Source organism: Rhinolophus hipposideros (assembly GCF_964194185.1).
Source record: "Rhinolophus hipposideros genome assembly, chromosome: 23".
Taxonomy (NCBI): Eukaryota; Metazoa; Chordata; class Mammalia; order Chiroptera; family Rhinolophidae; genus Rhinolophus; species Rhinolophus hipposideros.
This window is the reverse complement of record NC_138069.1, coordinates 5,972,464-5,989,437: the sequence shown is the minus strand read 5'-3', so window position 1 is coordinate 5,989,437 and position 16,974 is coordinate 5,972,464. Positions and strand designations below refer to the sequence as shown.

At 56.4% G+C, this 16,974-nt stretch overlaps 1 protein-coding gene across 1 annotated transcript; it reads left to right on the top strand.

Moving 5' to 3' along the window:
• Positions 1 to 2,616: 2,616 nt before the first annotated feature.
• On the top strand, positions 2,617 to 16,578 carry RGS14 (regulator of G protein signaling 14). The gene is made up of 15 exons (XM_081035991.1): positions 2,617 to 2,826; positions 9,937 to 9,958; positions 10,137 to 10,315; positions 10,687 to 10,779; positions 10,864 to 11,007; positions 11,360 to 11,503; positions 11,619 to 11,730; positions 12,064 to 12,176; positions 12,643 to 12,846; positions 14,591 to 14,667; positions 14,892 to 15,018; positions 15,196 to 15,277; positions 15,383 to 15,429; positions 15,508 to 15,622; positions 15,869 to 16,578. Exons 1-15 carry the CDS (start codon positions 2,782 to 2,784, stop codon positions 16,069 to 16,071), a joined length of 1,707 nt encoding a protein of 568 aa, XP_080892117.1. The 5' UTR covers positions 2,617 to 2,781; the 3' UTR covers positions 16,072 to 16,578.
• The last annotated feature ends 396 nt before the right edge of the window (positions 16,579 to 16,974 follow it).

Here is a 16,974-nt window from a genome sequence, read left to right as displayed (position 1 = left end):
CGTCCCTGAAGTAACCTTTCCCATCCCAGGGGAAAAGGAGCCCTAAATTGAAGGCGGAAGCCTGAATTCCAACTCCCACGCCGCCGCAGACTCACTGGGTGACTCCGGCTGAGCAGTTAACGGGCTCTGGCTTCATCCCCTCCTGCTTCACGCCTTTGAAGACTTAAAATTCCCACCGATTTGAGAGTGTCCGTTACTCCCAGCTCCTCAGCCCCTGTCGGGGTCACGCCGGAGGGCAGACCTGCACCCTGTTCTGGGACTCTAGTAACGGTCGGGACACATCCGGATGCAAATGCTCATGCGCCTGCCTGGTGCAACAAGAAGTGTCCATGAGGGGTGCAGGAAAGCTGGCTGTGGACCAGAGGTGGAACACCGGTGGCCCGCAGCCAAATAGCGCTCTGTTTCACCTGCTAATGCAATGTCAATAAATGATTTAACTACCGAGATATTTAAACCAGGAGTCTTAAAATCACATTAGAAATCCAAATGTCCAGTTTCTCAGGAAAAATTGGGAGATCCAACCGCATTACGGCCATGGGCTGCCCCTTCCCCTCCCCCCACTCCCCCAAATGCCTTCCTCTTCTAGTCTGCACACTGGCCACTACTTTACAGCACCTGTCTGACCCTTCTAGACATTTGAATTCATGGCCCTTGTTATAGATCACAAGGTGGAATTGTTGGTTGTTTGCCTCTATATCTCAAGAACCTTCCATTTTGAATGAATGAACTTATTCAGGGTTAAGTACTGAGACATCTTTTCTGGGTCATATATTTTTAATGAGTTTTTTGTTATTAAAGTAATAATAAATAACAATACAGACATATGTACAACAAGAGTCCTCTGCCACTCCTCTCCCAAGGGGTGTACCCGTCCAGAGATTTATCCATAGCCATACAAACAAGGACACGTAGATTCCACTAGACCTCCGTGAGGGCTGGGATTTTTGTCAGCTATGGTCACTATTGAATCCCCAGCATCTGGAACAGTGCTTGGCACATAGGAGGTGATTGATAAGTCACTGGTGAAAGAATGAGTATTTGTTCTAGAACCTGGAATCAGGTCATGAAGAATGAGTAGTTTACTTAGAAAGGGGAAAGACATCCTTGGGAGAGGGGACAGGAAATGCAAAGGCAGGAGGGATGCTTGAAAGCATAAGGAAGGCAAACAGTTTGGAATGACTTAGAAGGTGGGCGCAAGTTTGGCTGAGGCCAGAACTCAAAGGGCCTTTCAACGCCCAGCTAAGGAACATCACCTTTTTCAAGAAGGCAATGGGAGGGCCAGCCCGGTGGCTCAGGCGCTTGGAGCTCCATGCTCCTAACTCCGAAGGCTGCCGGTTCGATTCCCACATGGGCCAGTGAGCTCTCAACCACAATGTTGCCAGTTCCATTCCTCAATTCCTGGACTCCCGCAAGGGACGGTGGGCTGTGCCCCCTGCAACTAACAACAGCAACTGGACCTGGAGCTGAGCTGTGCCCTCCACAACTAAGATTGAAAGGACAACTTGACTTGGAAATAGTCCTAGAAGTATAAGTATACACTGTTCCCCAATAAAGTCCTGTTCCCCTTCCCCAATAAAATCTTTTTTAAAAAAGAAGGCAATGGGATAGTTGTAAGCATACGAGTCACAAATGTGGGTTTCTCCAGCTAAGAGGGTGTTACCTTATCCCTGTAGAGAGGGGCCCGAACAGGAGTGGTGGGTGACTTGAGATTTCCAAGTCCTTACTTAAAGTAAAATGCAAGTCCCTGTAGTAGGTACACAAGCATGTGTGAGACAGAAGTAAACTGAGGACGCTGGCTAAAAGGCCCACATTCATCTGGGACTGGGCCAGGCTGAGAGGGCAGGGTGGCACTCTTCAGTTGAAAGGGCTGTACTGTGGTGGGATTTATATGTGAGCAAGAGGATGTGAGCAAGAGGAGTGTAAATGCACATGTGTTTTTGAGCACAATTAAACCTGATCTGTGGCCCTGCCTGAGTGAAAAACATGTGCCTGTGTGCAGGTATGCCTGTCACATGTACCTGTCCACAGGACTATGCACATATATATATACGTATATATATATGAATATATGACTGAACACCAGGTGGTCCTTACGAGGGAGAGCCTGTACGTTTATGACATTCACACCTGGGCACATGGGGAATAGAGGTAGTAAGTCACTGCATGAGCATGACTGCTGAGTGTGCACAGGCCTGGCACATAGCAGATGTGAGATAAGTGTGTGCCGGGTAAGGCCCACGTGTGGATACTCGGTGCATATGTACACGTCCATGGGAGCCCCCGCCAGGGTGTCCTAAAGGTGCCTAGGTGTGTGAGCATGCACTTCTGTGTGCCCAGACATGGCCATGGGGCTCCCTGGGCAGGGCCAGACCAGGCTGGGCTCCTCACTGGGCACGCAGAACCCTCTGCCATATGTTGGTGCCTGTGTGGGGTGCTGCCAAAGTTGCGTTGGCGGCATGTGTGTGCATGAATGTGTGTGTGTGTGTGCGCGCGCGCGCACGTGTGCATGTGTGCATGTGTGTGTGTGTGTGTGTGTGTGTGTGTGTAGGAAGAGGCGTTCTCTCTCTTAGACCTTGCTTCTTTCTGTGGTTCGGTTTCTATAGAGACACTTCCTGTGGCAAAGAAAAGAGGTAGTGAGCTGGTGTTTCAGGATGTGAGGGCCCGCAGGAGCGGAGCCGGGCTCTCTCTGCTGCCTGCCCGCCACCCTGCAAGCTCTGGCCGGTGCTGCCCAGTCCCCATGGTGGGCACCCCCCGTGGCGGGGACCGGTGAACAGCTGCGGCATGCCAGGGAAGCCCAAGCACCTGGGCGTCCCCAACGGGCGCATGGTGAGTGTGGGCTCCAGGCCAGGCCCATGAGGAGGGGTGGGCACACCCAGGGTGGAGCCTAGGAACACACCCGGCAGGGCTGGGCAACAGCCTGCATGCTGCTAGCAGGCTGGAGAATTGGGGTACAGACAGCAGCTGTGGGACCTGGTGCCCTCAGCCCAAGACCTTCCAGAATGGCCTGCTGGGGACCTGGGGCGATCCTGGGGATGGGACCAGAGCACAGCGGGCACAGGCTTTTGGTTCAGCCCCCACTGCTCCCTCTCCTGCTACTTTGGCACAACCTGGGGCTGCCTGTATCCTAACATAGCAGGGACACCTGGCATGCCTCTTCCTTGCACACCCCCCATGGTGGCCCAAGCCCTCACATGTCATTAACTTTAGCCCTCCCCTCCTCACCCACGTCCTGATGCCCAAGGTCAGGTAAGGGGCAGCCCTCACTAGGTCACTGCCCTGTAGCTGAACCTGCTCCAGAGGCTTCCTGCCAAAATTAGCAGTCCTTGGGCAGTCTGGGATGGGTTGGAAGGGTTAGGCCAGGTTGATTCAGTTTCTGTCTATTCTATTGCTGGACTACCGGGAAGGGTAGCGGTGGCTAGGTACTAGGATGCCCCTGGCTGCTACTGCAGCTGCTCCACCCCCTACACCCTCTCCCTGGCTGCTTGGTCCCCAGGTCAGAGCTACCTTTGGAAGGTCCAGCTTCTTTATTCATTCAACAGATAAGGCAGGCTGTGCTGGGCCTCCCTTCTCTCCCTAGGATACCAGTCCACTTGGCAGGTCCCCAGCCCCTTCCAACAACCCCAGGAAGGTCAGACTATGTTCTAATCTCCCATCTAGCCCCAGCCTAGTACTGTGGGACAAAGCCAACGGGTCTAGGGAGACCTGGGTTCCAGCATCTGCTCTGTTGGCCTTTAGGGGTTTCTCTCGGACCCTTTTTCTTTTTCTTCATCTCTAAAATGGGGAGATTAGAACAGGTCTCAAAGGCTTATTGAGATGGTTAAGTGGAATGGTGAATATGAGGCCCCTGACCCATTGTGTTTGTGTGTGGGGGCCATAAATGTCAACCTAATGCCCTCCCTTCAAAGATCCACAGCCTCACCAAGAAGCTGAGCCACCCCACTCCTCCTTCCTAATTCTCAAGATCTGTCTCCATCTCCCCTTCTTCCAGCATCTCTGTGGCCCAGCCCCAGGCTAGCTGGATGGGAGAGAGGCAGGCCCCTCCAACCTGGTCCTGTCCCCACCTCACTGTCTCTACTGTCACCCTAACTGAAAGTTCAGGGACCCATGGGCCTCGTGAGCCTATTCTGAAGGCATGACACTTGGAGTCCATGCCCACCCCCACACCCACCCCAAAGGGCAGCTGAGGGTGCCAGAGACAGACCCAGCCTCTGCCCCTCCCGTATCAACCATAGCTGCTCTACCCAAAGTCATTCAGGGCAAAGCGGACACCCAAGCTCTGCCCCCAGCCCCAGCAAACCCATGGGGGCCCTGGCTCCTCTCAGCAACCTGTACACATCGGTTTATCTTTGCCCTTCCTGGGCCTATTCCAAATGCTCTGTGCTGCCTCTGGGAATCCCGAGGGCCACAGGTTGGCTACTTGCTGGTCATTGGGAGCTTTCTGAGGCCATGCACAGCTGGAATGGGGAGGGATGGACAGGCAGGGCATTTGTAGCAGGGATGTGCATAGAGAAGTACCTGCGAGCCAGGCGTCTGGCTCCTTCCATGGATTACCTCTGGACGGAGCTCAGAGGAGGAAATGACTTCCTGAGGGCAGCCAGCAAGTAGAGGGGCCTGCATTTGAACCCGGCTGGTCTGACTCAATGCCAGGACTCCTCCGCTTCCCTGAACTGCTTGGCTCTGTCCTCCCCCACGTCCCCCTGCCACCATCTTACCCTTTGCCATTCCCTGCAGAGGCAGCTTCATTTGTCAGCCTTGTCTTTCTGCCACTCAGCTTGTCAGGCAGCTGCAATGAAACCTGTCACTTAGAGATGGCTCCCAGCCCTCCTGCCAGAGATGTCACACATCCCCAAATGCCACTTCATTTGTTCACTCACTCATTCAACAAACAACCCCTCCTTAGTTGGTTCAATCAACAACCCCTGCTCTGTACCAGCCCTGTCCCAGGCACTCAAGACCCAAGCCCATCACCCTGGCCCCTGACCTCAAGCAGCTCCCAGCCTGGCAAGACATGAATGACATGGACACAAATACCAGACTAAAATTTGGGTTTGGGTAACAGCCACTGGTCAGGGATAGAGAAAGCTTGGGTGGGACCTGGGGAGGGAGAACTAACCTCCCCACTTACTTGGTGCCCTGTGGCATGTAAGATATCCTGAAAGGGTGTGCCAGCTAGAGAAGGGCATGGCCTGGGGAAAGGCCCAGATGTGGGGAAACACGGGATGGGCGTTTATTATGTCCTGTCACTCTCAGCAGGCCCACTTCATCTACCCCACCTGACAAGGAGCCGTGCACGGTAGAGCCCACTACGCCTCTGGGTGGCCCAGCTCAAGGCCAGGTCCTGGGAAGCAGGGTGGCCTTACAAAGGGGCCAAGGCTGGGGTCCACTCCACATGACTGGCTCGGACTGATGGGGCCAGGCTCCTAGGATTCTCTGTGGATGTGCCCAGAGAGGATCTCAGACCTCAGTTCTCTAAGCTGGAATGAAATGAGACGATAGTAGAGAGTGTCCAGCACAGAAGATGCTCAGTAAATCGGCCCTCCCTTTGAGATCTGACCCCTCCAGGGGTCAGAGTTCAAGAGGAGCCCCTGGGCCCTTTACTCCCAAGTGACCTTGCCCAACTGTGGCCCAAGGGCTGAAGTCCTGGGCCTCCCAGCTCCCCTGGGACATCGGTCTGCCCAGGGAGGCAGCTTAGCAGAGGGAAGACCTCAGGCTCCAGAGTCAGGCACACCTGGGTTCCAACTTCAGCTCAGCCATTTTCCAACGGCATGACTTCTTTGGGCCTAGGTTTCCTCACCTGTGAGATGGAAGTAGTACCAGTTGCCACACAGGATCAGGATGTGAGGATGGAGTGAGAACAAGGACGTGTGCTGTCAGAGTGTGCCTGTCACACAACTGGAGCTCAGAAATGCTAAGCCGCCTTCACCTTAGTAGTCTCAGATACCAGGGGCTCCTCCAGGGCCCATTTCCTAAGGAAAAAGTATGGCAAACCAAGGCCTAGCCATGGGTCAGAGGTGTCACTGGCCACCACACCCTTCCTCATCCTCTCTTCCCCTTTTCTCCCATTCACTCACCACTTCTCCTCAGGCAGGCCGGGGTGGGGCAAGGCAAGCCCTGCTCAGCACAACTACCCCAGGCCTGGGAGCCTGGGCAGGTCAGAGCACAGCCAGCAGCATCAGCATGAGGTCAGTGGAGCCCCTGACCACTGCATGCTTGCTGTTTTCACATACAGGCTTCCTTCGCCCTTCCCAGCAGCCCCAGAAGTTTCGGAATGCTGAGTCCATGCTCCCCAGGGGGAAACAGGTCCAGAGAAGGGAAGTTACTTGCCCTGGAAGAGTGGAATTGGAACCCCTCCCTCTGGATCTTGGTCCCTACCCTGTCTCAGCCCCAACAACACAGATCAACCACCAGTGGGGCAAGAGGGGCTCAGGAAGGTGAATGCAGGCTGCAGAGATGGGGTGCTCGGTGGTGGGGCATCCCTGATGGGGGGGGTGCCAAGGCCATCTAGGAGGGCAGAGGAGGGCTGCTCAGGGCCCTGATGGCTGGTTGGGGGCAGCGGGGCAAGGAGGGAGGGAGTTTAGGTGGGTTCCCTCCTACAAACCAGGCCTGCCCTCTGGGAGCCACCAGATTGGCAGGGGAGAGAGGCCCAGACAAGCGCGGTGGGCAGGGGGATTTGGGGTGGCTGGTGTTTGTGGGTGACTAATATAAACGGGCGTATATTGGAGAGCCATTGTGTAGGGGAGCAGGAGCAGATACCCAGGCAGAGGAAACAGCAAAGCAGGAAGCAGGAGTGTGTAGGGGTACGGGGAAAACAGAAAAGTTTGATAAAGTGTAGGGTGGAAATGAGGGGGAGGGAAAAAGGGGGGCTGAAGGAGTTCATTAGTCAGGCCCAGGCAGAACTTCAGCTACAACTCAGCGCCTGCTCCGCCTCCCAGGGCAGGGAGTGGGGCCCAGGGAGACCCTGGGAGCCAGCCCCACCTAAAGATACAGAAAGTCAATTCTACGTAATGCAAAGAATAAAATAAAATAGGAGTGTGGGCTGGGAACTGGGGGACAAGTCAGGGGTTGTCAGCTCTCTGGGGTCCTTGCCTGCCCCAGCTGCCGTGGGGGCTCTGAGCAAGGGAGAGGCTGAGTTCCGGGTTAGAGGGCAGGCCAGAGAGAGGCCAGTGGGTGTGGGAGAAGGCAGGGCCGGGTGGCACCCAAGGAGGGGGAGGAGAGGGGAATCAGGATGGTTTCCAGATACCTGGGAGGAGGGCGTGGACAGAGAGCAGCAAAGTGGCTGGGAAGGGCCACAGAGCAGCCTGGACAGGCAGGTGCGGGAATCAGGGGAGCTACCAGGAAGGGAAAGAGCAGGCTGGAGGGGACTCCGTCGTCTTTGCACACCCTATCAGTTGAGACTTCATCCTGCAGCCTTGGGAGATGACTTGGATGCAGCCATCGGATGGATGGGGGAGACTGAGGCAGGAGGGCAAGGCTGGACGGCCAGGGCAGGGTGTGCTGGAAAAGATTCCAGGCCCAACCCTGCCCTGCCCAAACTTTCCCTCGTCCTATCCCAGTGCTCCAGGTGGGAGACGTGGCTCAGGGAGGAATGCACGGTTATGAAACTAGAGAAGGGCAGGGCTGGGGTTTGAATCCAGGTGTGACAGACCCTGACGTCTGTGCTCTTTCCTCTATGGCAGGGATTGTAAATTTGAAAGAGGGAGCAGGGTCAGACACCAATACTAATACAACAACAATAGTAACATTCCTTCGGTATAGGCAGATAGTATTCTGAGATATATATATATATATATATATATATATATATATATATATATATATATATATATATACATATATAATATATACATGCCAAAAAATGTATAAAAGTGGACACTTCGGTCAACATTGCTCAAGCAGTAGTTCGCTGTAATCAGAAGTGTCTGGACGCCAATGGTAACCACTTTGAGCACCTCTTGTAATTGCAGGAGTCAAACGTGACTTGTATTCATTCATCTTTTGTTGTCAGTATACTTGTATATTGAGTATTATAATTTTAATACAGGTTTGCTTTCTTAAAATGTGTGTACATTTTTGACACCCTCTGTATATATATGTAACTTATTTAATCACAGCTACCCTTTGAAGTCAAGAGCATTATTTGCTCCATTTGTATAGCGGAAGAAACTGAGGCACAAAGAGGTGAAGTAGCCTGTTGAAGGTCACACAGCACAGATTTGAGCTCATGCAGTCCAGGGCAGTGCCTGCCTCCATAAGTAACACAAATGCATCAAACTGGCCCCAGGGAGCTCTGAGGGACAACCAGTGCCCCTTCTAGGCACTGGTTGCTGTTCAGTGCCAGCCAAGGTTGCCATGTTGGAAGAAACTCAGGATCGCTGGGGCATTACAGTTATAAAGGGGAGACAGAAAGCTGGGGTTTTCTGTAAAACTATTGATTTTTAAATGAAGGAAACTTCTTTAAACTTAAAAAGAAAAAACCATTCTGAGGACCAAGATATTAGTAATGTCCTACATGTCTGCAGGCCAGCTCCTGCGTGTGACCTGAGTGCCCCTGGTGTGAGTGGGGATCAGAGAGAGAGAGAGATGGCAGCCAGGAAGGCAGGGAGAGGCTTCGGGGATGGCGGTGGGGGTGGTTGCAGACCTGTTTCCAGTGGGGATGGAAAGAAGGGAGGGTAGTGCAAGCTCCCATGACGACCTAGTGAAAATGTAGGAGGCGAGAGGGAGGGAAGAATTGGGGATGACTCAAGCCCTAGAGTCAGGAGCTCAGGTGCTGGGAGGAAAGATGGGAGGCAAGGAAGCTGGTTGGGCACCCTGCTGTGGTGGCAGGAGGTGGCTTCCGTTTGGGACTGGATGAGTTTGACAGGCTTGTGGGACACTTGCTGAGATGTTAGCAGGAATTTGGGGAGATGTGGGTGGGAGAAAGGGCCCAAGACAGAGTCAGGGAGGAGTAGAGGCCACCTTGTGTGGGTAGGAGATGATGAGGAAGCTGGAGGAGCTGCTGGGAAGGTGGGAAGACCAAGCAAGAGTCATTTTGAAAGGAGGGTTTTTCTGTTTCACTAATAGTTGGGATTCCCAGAGAACTCAGATTTGGCGGGGGGGGGGGGGGGGGAGGATGGAGTGGGCCTCAACAGCAATGCACCTCACAGTGTGGCCCATGCACCAGCAGCGTCAGTGTCACCTAGGAGCTTGTTAGCAGTGGAGAGTGTCAGGCCCCATCCTGGACCTACTGAATCTGAATCCCTGGAGGTGGGTCCCTCCCAGTCATTCTAATGCACACTGAAGTTTGAGAACAACCGTTCTGCAGTATAAAATAGCATCCTGTACCTACCCAAAGAGGGGTGGGACTCAAGGGAGACGGTAGGCCTCAAGAGGAAACAGTTGCAATAAGGAGACCATCAGCTACAGAGATACCTCTCCATCCTCAAAGACAAGAGCAAACACTGATATTGCGCTTCCCACATGCTGGCCACTGTTCCAGATGCTGTAAATGCTTTAAACCAATTTGGTCCTCACAACAGCCCCAGGAAATAAATTACTGTTATCATCACCCCCTATTTCCAGGTGGAGACAAGCAATTTGCCCAAAGTCACACAGCTAGTAAGTGGCAGAAACAGGATTCAAAGTCGGTGTTCCTATCCTACATAGCCATGCTATATGTACACCTGGGCTCACTTAGCAGGCGCTGGAGAAGGAGACAGCCAGGGGACACTGGAGGATACCAGGCATAAGTCCCAGCACACAGGGATTGGCACATGGTGGAAGGAGAGCTGGGGACAGCCTAAGCAAAACCTTGAGCAAGCAGTGACCTGGCTGGGAATGTCCAGCACAGCCCTTCAGGCAGAGGAGAACACAGCTCCAGTCCTGGGAGCCTGGGCCAGAACTGTCTTTGAAAATCCACCCCGGGCTCTACTCTGATTTTCTACCTTGGGTCTCTTGTAGGTTCTGGCTGTCTCAGATGGAGGTAAGTGACAGAGTGTATGAAGTCTGGCTGGGGGTGGCGGGTGGTGTATGTGGAAATGGGGTGGGGATACCGTCCGTTTCTACTTGCTATCTTTCCACAGAAAGTATCTGTAGAGGGGGTTGGGCCAAGGGCTGAGGAAGGCCAAAAGGCTCACCTCCACTTGTCTGTCCCCCTGCAGAGCTGAGCAGCACGGCAGGGCCCAAGGGCCAGGGCGAGGGCCGAGGCAGCTCCCTCAGCATCCACAGCCTCCCCAGTGGCCCCAGCAGTCCCTTCCCCACTGAGGAGCAGCCTGTGGCCAGCTGGGGCCTGTCCTTTGAGCGGCTGCTGCAGGACCCACTGGGCCTGACTTACTTCACTGTAAGACCTGGGGAGGGGTAGCGAGGGTGGAAGGCAGTAGCCACTGGGGGTGGAGGTGAGGGGGTGTTGGGACATGGGAGAGGGCATGGATGGAGCTTCAGGCTGGTCAGTGGGACTCTTCTGTCTGCTGCCTCTTCCAGCCTTTTTTTGGCAGCTGGGAACTTTGGGAACCCTCTACTCCCAGCTGGGAACTTTGTCCCTGTCTCTGCTACTCATTTTCTCTCTGTGCCTCTGGATCTGGCCCCATCTGTCTGCCTGGCCTGTCTGGCTTGGCCCCTTGGCGCTGTGTCTCTATCCCAATCCCTTTGACCAAATCCCCTGACGGAGTTTCTGTGACTCTGACTGCCTCCTCCTCACCCACGCCTCCCCAGGAGTTCCTGAAGAAGGAGTTCAGTGCTGAGAACGTGACGTTCTGGAAGGCTTGCGAGCGCTTCCAACACATCCCTGCCAGTGACACCCAACAGGTACCGGGAAGGGGGCGCTGAGGCCGAGGAGCGGGACCACGGCTTGGGCGGTGGCCCTGACCTTCTCCTGTTCCTCGTGCCCAGCTAGCTCAGGAGGCCCGCAACATCTATCAGGAGTTCCTGTCCAGCCAGGCACTGAGCCCGGTGAACATCGACCGGCAGGCCTGGCTCGGCGAAGAGGTGCTGGCCCAGCCCCGACCGGACATGTTCCGGGCACAGCAGCTTCAGGTGAGAGAGTGGGGCCAAGGAAGGGAGCTCAATGAAGCAGAGGCGGCCCAGATGCAGGGGCGGAGCCTGGGCGGCGTGGAGTAGGGAAGGGGACAAATTTGGACGTGGGCACCGAGCCAGATAAATGCGGGGACAGGGCGCCAGTCAGAGGTAGGTACCAAAGCTGCGGTGAAGAAGGGCCAGGGGCGGGGCCTAGCCGGGATACAGGAGGGGCCTGGGCCTCGGAGGTGGGGGTGCGGGGCTAGGGGCCAGCTCCCTAGGTTGGGGACCCGGGCAACCCCGGGGGCCTGGCTGGTGACTCCGGGGGCCTGCCTGGTGACCCCGGCTCACCGCCCGGGCGCCCACCCCGCAGATCTTCAACTTGATGAAGTTCGACAGCTACGCGCGCTTCGTCAAGTCCCCGCTGTACCGCCAGTGCCTCCTGGCGGAGGCCGAGGGCCGCCCCCTGCCGGAACCTGGCTCCTCGCGCCTCGGCAGCCCAGACGCGACGAGGAAGGTGCGGACCATGGGTTGTAGGGATCAAGGGGCCGGTGCAGGTCTGCGGGGGTGGCCCACCGCCTGTGTGCGGGCTAGCGCCCAGACTCATGCCGGCGTCTTCCCTGTACCTGCAGAAGCCGAAGCTGAAGCCCGGGAATTCGCTGCCGCTGGGTGTGGAGGAGCTGGGACAGCCACCGCCGGCCGAGGGCCCTGGGGGCCGCCAGCTCCGCAAGTCCTTCCGCAGGGGTGAGGGCGGGAGGGGGCCTCAAAGCAGAGTGGGGGCCGGGAGTTTGGGCCAGCCTTGAGAACTCCCCCTTCCTCCTACCTGTCCCACAGCCTGTAAGTCTGTGAAAACTGAAATAAATACAGGTACCTGTGACCACCACGTTTCCCCCGTGGTTCGGTTCCCCGGCTAGACCCCAGAAGTTTGGGAAGCCCCCTCAGTAGCAATGCTTGCAGGAACCCAAACCACGTTAGACCCATGCAGGAGAGCTCCAACAGCGTCCCCCGGCTGGGGAGAGGCCTCAGCAGAGGGATGGGGGTGGGGGGCTGCCCTGTTCATTGCTCCCTCTCTTCTAGAACTGGCGGGCACCGCGGCAAATTCGGCCTTGCGGCGAGAGTCCCAGGGCTCCCTCAACTCCTCCGCCAGTCTGGACCTCGGCTTCCTTGCCTTCGTCAGCAGCAAATCCGAGGTGAGCCCACTCCGGGAGAGACGAAGTGTGGGCTAGGGCCACTACTCAGGCCCCTTTGTGTGGCGGCCGCCATCATTCCCAGTCACTGTCCCCACTTCCCACCCCCTTACCCCTCACAGCCAATCCCTCAGCGTCCTTACTTTCTTCCTGTACTTATCCCATTGTCTCCATGCATGTCATGGGTGCACATCCTCTTCAGTCGAGGTGTACGCACGCATGGGTGCCCAGGTGTACACAGTGCCTGTGTGGGGGTCAGTAGGTGGACTTGCCCCTGGGTGCCTGTGTGCCTGGGCGAGCACACGTGTTCCTGTAGAAGGACTGTCTTGCTTGCCTATAGGTGTGCTCTTGGACGTGTGTGTGTGCATGTGTACATGTGTGTGCCCCAGTGAGCTCACCTGTCTGTGCACCTGTCTGCATGTTCTTGCATGTGTATACATGACCTCCCCCCACTCCCACCCTGAATCAGAGCCACCGGAAGAGCCTTGGGAGCTCAGAAGGTGAGAGCGAAAGCCGGCCAGGGAAGTATTGCTGCGTGTACCTGCCCGATGGCACAGCTTCCTTGGCTCTGGCCCGACCTGGCCTCACCATCCGTGCCATGCTGGCAGGCATCTGTGAGAAACGCGGCCTCGCTCTACCTGACATCAAGGTCTATCTGGTGGGCAACGAGCAGGTACGAACCTGGCCTGGTCCCCAACTCTAACTCCCTTCCTGATACTGAGCCCAGTCATATTTCTATCTGTGCTCAGCCATGACCTCCACCCCAATTCCATTCCTAATCCCCTGGACCAACCCTAATTGCAACCCTATCCCCTATTCCCACCCCTTTCCTAATTCCACTCCCTCCCTGCATGCCCAACTCCAAATCAACCCCGCACCAAGTCTTAACTGAAACTCAGATATCCACTCTTAACCCCCCAAAATCCTATCCCTACTCCACCCCCATCCTGGTTTCCAGCTTTACCCACCATCCTCACACTGACAATCTCTGGGAGGTAGAGGAGGGAGAAGCGCTGCTGGAGCTGGGTTTTTCCCCATCACTCCAAGCTGACTGCCCATCCCTACAATGACCATTTGGGGGAGCCCTCACCTCCTCTGTCACCAGGAGCACCCATGCACAACTAACCTATGAAAAACTTTCCCTTAGGTGCAAACTAGCATAGCTTTAACAAGAAGACTAGGGAAAACGCAACTTTAAATTAAACCACCCAGTAAGGGGGATCTAAAGGAAGGATGCTGCATCCCAGAAGACCCAACATGATTTCATCCACCCAGTAGACAAGTCCTAAAGCCCTGCCAGGTGGGTGGGCAGAGAGACCTGGGCCTGAGCTCTGTCCCCAAGGTCTACCAGCTGGAGGTGAGCCAGACAGAATGTGATCAGGGAGGAGGAATCCAACCACCAGAGAGTTTCTGGAGCACGGTAGACATTTCTGGTTGGTCCCAGGAAGGCTTCCTGGAAGAAGCAGCAATTAACGGGGATGAGGAGTTTGCCTGTCAGAGCTGTGGGGGGAGGACATTCCAGGCGGAAGGAAGAGTTTAAGCGAAGACGGGTAAGAAGTGCAGGGCATGTTTAGGGGCCTGGAATATGGGAGTGTGAGGGCAGCAGTGGGAAGAGCTCCGCCCACTCTCAGGCCTCCCAAGCAGCCGCCATAGCCCAGATGGGCTTTCATGTTTACTAAATATAACTTCACCACCCACACCCCACCTGTCCCTGCAGCACAACACAGGCTTCATGGCAGGGGAGAGGCTGCCTCCCTGCCCCCAGCTGGTGCAGGCATGGGGCTTCTGGGGGCAGTAAACACTACAGCTTCTGTTTATGTACCTACTATGTGTCAGGCACTTCACATCCTCCTGTTCTCACAGAGATCTTGGGGGAAGAGCCCTTTTTGCACTGAGGAGACAAGAAGTGTCCATAGTAGGTGGGGATGGAGAGAAGTGGTCAAGTGTCCCAAAAGGGACAAGGCCTGCGTGGCTGACCAAAGGTGGGTGGTGAGGAAGGAAATTCGTCTAGCTGGTCTGGGTGGGTTTCACATGCCATAGGGACAAGGGGCAGCTGTCCAGGAAGCAGATCCTGTCCTGGCCCAGAAGAGGTGCTCTGTGATCCAGGACCTAAGCCTGCTCCTTTGCCCAAGCAACCCCATTACCATTCGTGCTGCCCCACCCCCATGTTTCCCATAACCGTTTCTTTTGCAAGTCTGTCCAGCTTTCCCGCCACCCTTCTCCCTGGCCTTGGCCATGCCAGGCTTCGTTCGACTCCAGCCTGGCCTCTGCCCCATTCGCATCTCTACCGCTCACCTGCCCATGTGCCCTTCCCTCTGACCCTGAGGGCGGCCAGTGAGGAAGTGAGGGTGGTTCCCTCCGCAGCAGGGATAACTAGGGGTGGGGGGAGGGACTCAGACCCTGCCTGGCGTCTGCAGAAGGCCCTGGTCCTGGATCAGGACTGCGCAGTGCTGGCGGACCAGGAAGTGCGGCTGGAGAGCAGGATCACCTTCGAGTGAGTACCCCCACTCCAGGCTTGGGTCCGGGTCTTGTTCAAGCTCCTGTTCTCCCCTGCAGGTCCCGCCCCTTGTGCCAACCCCGCGCGGTGGGCTAAGGCTCCACAGCCAGCTGGCCCTTCTCCCCAGTTTAGACTCTGACGCCTCGGGGGTTGGCGTGGGTGGGTTGGGGGAGAGGCGGGGTCGGCTCTCCACCCTTCCTCAGCCCCAGGGTCCCACGCAGGCTCGAGTTGGCTGCCCTGCAGCGCGTGGTGCGCATCTCCGCCAAGCCCACCAAACGGATACAGGAGGCGCTACAGCCCATCCTGGCGAAGCACGGCCTAAGTCCGCAACAGGTGGAGCTGTGCCGGGTGAGTCGCGGCGGGGGGTGGGGGGGAGGACAGCGGGGGGGGGGGGGCGCGGGCCCTAGGGGGGAGCGGGGGCGGGCCCTAGGGGGCAGGGGGCGGGAGAGCGGGGGGCGGGGCTTGAACAGGCGGGGAGGCCGGAGCCCGCTGCCCGTCCTGCGGGCTGCTGACATGTCCCCGCAGCCAGGTGAGAAGCAGCTGCTGGATCTAGGGAAGCTAGTGAGCTCGGTGGCGGCCCAGAGACTGGTTTTGCACACGATCCCAGGTAGGGATATTGGCCCTGGTCTTTTTCCTCTGGGGACGTCTCTGGCCCAGGAGTAAGGGGGTCCAAATAGAAGGCAAACACAAAAGGCGGTGCTCTCTGCGGCAGGTGCGAAGATTTCCGAAGCCAGTGTCACATCCCCGAGCCGTAACCAGGTGAGTGAAAGGCGGCGCCCCTCTTCTGCACGCTGCTCCTCCCCTCCGGGTTGTGGCTCTGACCCCGCCTTCTCTCAGGGAGGCCCACCTAGAACCCAGGACAAGGCCACCCATCTGTCTCCACTGCCCCTCAACTTTCTGGCCAAGGTGCCCAGTAGTGTCACTGAGAAGCGACAGACCTGTGACATTGAAGGTACATTGGGGATGACGGGGACTAGAGACCAGGGGGGTTGGGACCAGGCTGGATGCCACTGGGGCTGAAACAGGAGGGCTGGGGGCCGTTGGGGTTGGGCAACCAGTGGAGCTGGGACGGGGCGGGAGGGGCGTGGTGCTGGGATCAGGGAGGCTGTGGCAATAGTATGGGCTGCAGAACTAGGGTGGACTAGTGTGGGCAGGTGTGTACGAGGGAACCCCCTGACTCTGTGGCCACCACCCCCAGGTCTGGTGGAGCTGCTGAACCGGGTGCAAAGCAGCGGGGCTCATGACCAAAGGGGCCTTCTCCGCAAAGAGGACCTGGTGCTTCCAGAATTTCTGCAGCTGCCTGCCAAAGGGTCCACCTCCCAGGAGGCCCCACAACAGACTGAATCATCGGCCCAGACCAAGGGGGGCACCTCGGACTCTACTGCCCACTCGGTCCTCTGACAGCTGTCCAACCGCCCAGGCTGGCTGCATGGCACCTGGCGGGCCAAGCATGCCATAGGCCCGCTCTGCATGCCCTGTCTGTGCCATGAGTGTCCCTGGCGTCTTCCTGCCACGGGCAGGCCCGTAGGAAGAGTCAGGATGGGGTGGAGAGGGGCTCAGAGTAGCCACACCTCACAGCTGCCACCACTTGGTCCCTTACAGGCTTGGCCACCCATCCTTTACAGCCAAGCCAGTAGATGGAGATGGGCACCCCCCACACTCCTCCCTGTGTAGGCGTGTCCAACACGGGGGCGGCGTTGGCAGTGCCAGCCTTCCCACCCTGTGCCAGGCCTCATCAGGGAGCAGGAAAAGGGGCCAGCCCCTCCTCAGGGAGCTGGTATGAGTAAAGCTTGGGGGTGCAGGTGGGCAGCCCCTCCATCCACAGATTTTGCAGTTAGTTTGGGGCAGCTGGGTTTGTCCTAGATGTATGATATTGTTATTATAATAATTATTGTTATTCTGCCATGAGGGTGTTCCTTGTGTACCTTGTATCTCCCCCCCCCCAAACCGCACTACCTCTGTCACCAAGTTCACAGTGCCCGGAAGCTCTTGGGGACCTCAGGATGTGTCCCTTGACTTCCTGTTATCAGAATCTCTCTTCCTGACTGCACAGAGTGTGTGTATGTGTGTGTGTGTGTGTGTGTGTGTGTGTGTGTGTGTATGTGAGAGAGAGAGAGAGAGAAGGGATGAAGGGGAAGACCCCTCTGGGGAGCTGTGCCTCTGCCAGATGTCATCATGCTATCCTTCGGTCTCTGATCTGAATAGTGTTTGGTTGCTGTTTTCTGCTTCTTTTGTGACTGTGTTTAGCTGCAGTTCCTTTGGAGGTCTTGAAGGCCTTGTAGGGGACACTGGGTGGTGTGGTAG